Source organism: Carassius carassius, unplaced genomic scaffold (assembly GCF_963082965.1).
Source record: "Carassius carassius unplaced genomic scaffold, fCarCar2.1 SCAFFOLD_99, whole genome shotgun sequence".
In the NCBI taxonomy this organism is placed as follows: domain Eukaryota; kingdom Metazoa; phylum Chordata; class Actinopteri; order Cypriniformes; family Cyprinidae; genus Carassius; species Carassius carassius.
Window position 1 is genome coordinate 1,212 of NW_026775011.1, and position 5,775 is coordinate 6,986.

A 5,775-nucleotide genomic window follows, 5' to 3' on the forward strand; every position below is an offset into this window, starting at 1 on the left:
TTCGTAACACACTGCACTTCAGTGTAAATCATGCAGAACAATGGAGGGTATACTGACAATACACACAGTGTGGTGTGAGAGAAAGTGCTGATGGTGTCTGTTCCTCTGTACTGTGTAAAATGAGTATTGAAATGGTTTGAAATATTTCAGATTTGATTATGCATCAACATTTTTGAAAAACATTAAATGTGATAAAAATCAAATTTTAGGCATCGACTACCGAAGTGTAGAAGTAGTTTCAGATGTTTTTTTCTTTTGGATATTAGTGGAAATGCTGATCAGTTCTGTTTGTGTAACAAACTGTTACTTTTTAAAATGTCAGTTTATTTTTATTTTTTTAATCCTTTTGGTTGAGTTCACAAACTCTTCTCTGCGTTGCAGCTGTCTGTCATCCTTCATTCAGCATTCAAACTGCATGTCACGTTCGGTTACGACTCTCTCTCTCACTCTGTCTGCCTGGGGTCAGAGGTCATTTCTGCCCAGCATTTTCAAATATATGGTTAATGATACACACATTTTAAGCTTAGCTCTTCATCTATACTGCAAGCCCAGGCCCACAATTCTAAGACAACCTGGCAGCTGGTGATAAATGTGCTTAACAGCAGGATAAATTAGCCCATGTGTTGGTCATTCACGGTGTATTGTGAAAGTGACTTGGAATTTTTTTTTTTTGGCCACACAACAAATTATTATGGGCCCATGAAAGTTGTGTGAAAATTATTTGAAACAAATGCTGTTTTGAAAAAAATCTGTATTGTAAAAAGCACAATATAAATAAAGGGTATAAAATAAACAAATTATCAAAATTGCACTGGCACTAACAAAAGAAAGAATGAGATGAAATAGATTAAGGAAAATTATATTTAGTGAAAACAAACAACAACAAAAAAACTGTACAATAGAATGTAATAGTCTGTCTGGGTAGGTTATCAGACATCCAGCCACTCCAGCTCCACTTCCTCCCCACGAAAAGACCTCTTTTTTATGCTGTGGTTGAAACGGATCTTCTCATCTTTGAGAATGTCCTTTGTAGCCTGAAAGAGCAGGACGTGCCTGTCTCCTTCTTGAAGCTTCACTATGCAGTGACGTGGCTGCACATTGAACTTCTTCTTGGAGTTTGTAATCCATCTCCCTGTGCTTTCCAGAGACGGGTGGCACTCACAGGGGAAGGTCTCCGCATCGATGCAGACTTCCTCACTGCCATGTTTAAAGAAAAACAGGTGGCCCAGCTCGCCCTGCCTCTCTGCCATCTCCCTGCCCTCAGCACCTGTGATCACCTTTCCATGCAAATCACACAGGATGGAGCCCTTCCTGAAGGCCTTGGTTGCAACAACTCCTGTGGTCAAAAACAACAATATATATATATATATATATATATATATATATATATATATATATATATATATATATATATATATAATTTTTTTTTTTTTTTTTTTTTTTTTTTCACTTCAGTAAGTACACATGTGTAACAGGAATTATGTCGCTACATTTGGTCATTAATGTGCTGTTCATGATGTTGTTGTTGTTGTTGTTATTATATTATTATTTTTTAATGGATATTACTGTGCTCATAAGACATTTGTGCATACCCTTCTGCTCCCCAAAATCCTTCACAGCCAGACCAGTCCATTTCTGACTGGTCACCCCCCTGATGATGGCCGGGTCACTCTGCACCTGTGCTCTGCTGAGTGGCCTCCACTTTGCCATGATGTCCTCTGGGCGGGGATGATTGGCCGTCCACCCCTCTGTCTCTATGATTTTAGCCACCTTCGATGCAGTTGGGGCATATCTTGAGCATTTTGCTGTCAAAGAGAGAACATTTAAATTAAAATGCAGGTTCACACACGAGTTCTAAATGTTTCTGTTGGAGTAGATCTAATCATTGGCCAAGAAAGTATCTAAACTTACACAAAAGATGTTTCTCCCGCTTGCTGTACTGCAGAGCTCTCCACTTGTCATAAAAGACTCTGTCGGTGGGGAACCCAGCTTTTGCTCTCTGGGTTTTGTTGGGTGGGTGGCCAGTGATTCCTACAGGGAAGGCCTGTAGGAAATCGTCAAAGTCTGGTGTTGGGCTGCCCGCCTCTTCCACTCGCCTTCTCTTCTTTGCCTGGGCACCCTCTTCACCAGAGTCATCAGAAGAGGAGCTGCAACATTAAAAAGGTTTCACGGTTACACACTGACAAACTGACGGATGAGTGTTGTGAGACATTATAATTATATACCGCGTCAGGGAGCTGAGCAGGTTTGCGGTTGCCACCACACTGTCCAGGGTCATCATTCGGTAGTGCTGATTTGCCACTGCCGTCGAATGGGCCATGTAGTGTGCGACAGACCCCTTCTGCTCATCTGAGAAGTTTGCAGCCACATCTGTCTTCACGGTCCTGCGTATCTGCTGGCTTTTGATGTTGGGCAGTTTGTAGCTGCAATTGGGCAGAAATATCAGATGAAACTCCCACACTTGAATTATATAATTTTCTAGAGGCTGATTTGTTTAATAAATGCACAAACCTGTTATTAGTTGAATTCTAATCCAACAGATATTTTTGGACTTATGGACTGCTGTTAATACTTACTGTGTGTGCAGACGAGAGAGGTCATTGGTTGCACTCCTGATCTTCGTGCCCGATGATGAAACAAACAGCCTGTTTCCATGATCTACATCTGGCCGGATGCAGTAAGGGCGGATCCAGGTGTAGTATGCGTCCAGCATCTGCAGAGACAAACAAAAAAAATCTGTTAATATCTGTTGGTTCATTGCTGGTGTTACTGTATTTCATGGTAAGGCAATTTAGCCTGTACAAAGTGTACTTACTGCTGCCTCCTCCATTGTTAGGTCAAACACAGCGATCTGCATTGTCGCAGTCTTGTGTTCGCTCACAGCCACACGCACCTTTCCCACAGATTTTTTCCTTTCATCCCACTCTGCTGTCTGAAAAAAAAAAAAAAACACACCGAGTGAATAACTGAGATAAATGTCCTAATATAATCGGTTTAGGCTGATGCCCCCACAAAAACTGAGGTCTTATCACTTACTGTTATTCCCTCCACCACTCCTGGTCTCTGGAAGTGACCGAGGATCAGGATTGCTTCACAGTAGTAGCGGAAGATGGTCTTTTCATCTGAAGCCACGTGGTCACCTTCCAGCAGCCTCCCATAAACGAACAGCATGTCTTTCTTGGCCTTTCGGAGGACTGCCTGGCACTCCTGAAGCCTCTTCTCACCCTCAAGGAACCGTAGATACCTAGAATGACATACAAGACAACAATGTTGCGGAGAATTACACCCATGTCTGTAGCACATAACAGCAGATGTACAGCCAGCATATAAGTAGTATCAACATGGAGAAAGTCATGAAAGAAAACAAAATGCAAGGCAGATTAGCAACTGACCTGGTTTTACAAGTGACGTTGCTGTTCCACTTGGCCACTGGCTTTCTGAGGAAAGTGAGGAGGTCGATGTAGGCTTGGCACTTCCTGTAGAAGTCAGCATCTGCTGCACCCAAGTTGAGGTGGGTCTTCAGATACGTTACAAACCTGATCATGTTCTTGATGTAGTTCAGTATGGTGGCCGGGCCCATGTCAGCGAGCCGTAGTTGGGTGAGGTAGTCCTTGGTTTCAGTGGACTTTAGCAGGAAGTCTAAGCGGACTTCATCCCCACTTGGCTGGATGTATCTCAGCATCCTGGAGACGTTGTCTACCTGTGATAAAGAAAAAGAGAAGTGTGAGATGATGGAGTGAGAAGAAAAGCCACACACAGACACCCCTAATAAAGCTGTGTTTTATCTGAGTTCCCTTTTATGGAACGCAATGGCTGTTCTACATGTGCTGTGCTACTATATATTAAAAAATTTCCCGGTTACAGAGAGCAATACGGAATAAAAAGAAACCCAAATGGGATGCATCTTACCTCCTGCTGGCAGTTTGGGACCTGCAGGGTGTTGATCAAATAGCCCTTGAAGTCCGTCAACATGGGCTCTTCTGCAGGGAATTTTTCATAGAGCCCCTTGTTCATCATTTTGACCCGGACACTTGTGCTGGGCTGCGCTTGATCTCTGGAAAAAATAAAATAAAATACAAACAGATGAAAATGAGCTCAAAGCAACCTTACAGTTTGTTCACAGTTTCTGCACTGATGTGTGTGAGGTCTAGAACAAACCTCTGCCATGTTCGGTCACTTGGATCAGTGGTGCTGCCTTCAGAGCTGCTGTCCTCCGCCACCAAGACACCACTAGCCGCTTGAGAGCTGACACCGGATGTGGGAACGGCAGCTGTGCTGGTGGATGTCTCTTCGGGTTCCAGGTCTGCCTGGTTAGGAGCATTGGCCACGAAAAACTTTCTTTGGCGCAGCTCTTCCAGAAGAGCCAGCCTAGATGGTCTGTGGGGGTAACGTTTAACCATCTCCTTGTAGTCCCAGTTTCTGGCTTCCCGTGTCCACACCTTGGTGGACTCCTTGGCCCTCTTTGCCTCCTCCAGCCGTTCTTTGGGTGTACTTTTTTTCATGCAGACCCTGCTCAGATGCGTCGTCAGCATTTCCTGTGGTTTTTCACACAGCAGGCAGTGAACAATGCGACGGTCAGATTTCTGGCTGTGAGAGAAAAGCAGACACACCAAAAATTACAAATGTGAAAATGAATGAAGACAGAGCATTCTTAAGACAGAGGCCTGATGTGGCCCTTAACCAGCAAAACTTATCATAGAAAGCTACTGTAATGCTACCAGAACCAGTTTTTCTGCCTTCTTTAGACAAAGGCCTGGTGTGTGCTAAAGTGACTGACCAATTCACACCTGACCCTTGACCTATTTTAATTTTTGGAATGAGAAACAAGTCTTACTTTAAAGAGATAATACACTGTAAAAAAAAATTGAATTGACTTAAAATTATAAGGCAACTTGATGCACAGCTTTGAGTTTACTCAACTATAGAGTTTAACTCTAGAGATGTTATAGTCGAGTAAACTAAAAAAAGAAAAAGCTGAGCAGCAAGTTGCCTTATAATTGTAGGTTAAGTTAACTTTTCTTTTTTTACGGTGTAGAAAAACAAAGAATAAAACCTATCCTTTAGTTTTTCACAATTTCCTCAACATAAGTTTTATCATGTTTTTATCCATACTATGTCAACTGGCATATAACAATAACAGGCAATAAACAGCAAATAACAAATAGGCAAATAACTGCATATAACAATAACATGGAAAAAAGATTTGATCAGACACAACACAAGTAGGAAAAATCAACTAGCGAAAGGAAATGTGAACTTACTTGTCGGATTCTGATGCCATTTTCCCAAAAATTCAAGATGTCCTTGCAAAGTCAAAAGGTGATATCTGTAATCTGATTTGAAAACACAGTGAATGTGTGATTTACTCTCTGCAGTATGTATACAGCACCAGTTGTGTGATGTCATCGTCAAGCAGACCAATCAGGTTGATTGCTATTGTTTATCGGGTGGGAGGATCTGGAAAATGCTCTGGTGAGTTTTATCAAAGATAAAGTTTCACATTAATCCTTGTTAGTAAAAGTTTATATAGGAGGTAATAGTTTGTAAAACTTGTTCATAACTTTGGACAAGAAAATGTGCATTGTCCCTTTTAAATTAAAATAAAATAAATAATAAAAAGAATGGGCAATCAAAGGTAACATTACAAGTATCAAACATTTACCTATATTCAGGTTAATAAAGTTGATATTTCAACCTCATCTGTTTGCTTTGCTTAGAGAAACAAGTTTAATGAATAAACATGTTTGAATGTAGTCTTTTTCTTAACATTTTTTT

The 5,775-nt window shown here is 41.3% G+C and overlaps 1 protein-coding gene across 1 annotated transcript; it reads right to left on the reverse strand.

The window, feature by feature from the left end:
- Nucleotides 1-918: 918 nt before the first annotated feature.
- Nucleotides 919-5,382, reverse strand: LOC132134170 (uncharacterized). The gene is made up of 11 exons (XM_059546953.1): nt 5,262-5,382; nt 4,159-4,587; nt 3,910-4,054; nt 3,393-3,700; nt 3,037-3,244; nt 2,816-2,932; nt 2,577-2,713; nt 2,226-2,423; nt 1,912-2,147; nt 1,593-1,805; nt 919-1,336 (listed from the first exon to the last, which is right to left on the reverse strand). Exons 1-11 carry the CDS (start codon nt 5,279-5,281, stop codon nt 930-932), a joined length of 2,418 nt encoding a protein of 805 aa, XP_059402936.1. The 5' UTR covers nt 5,282-5,382; the 3' UTR covers nt 919-929.
- Nucleotides 5,383-5,775: the final 393 nt, after the last annotated feature.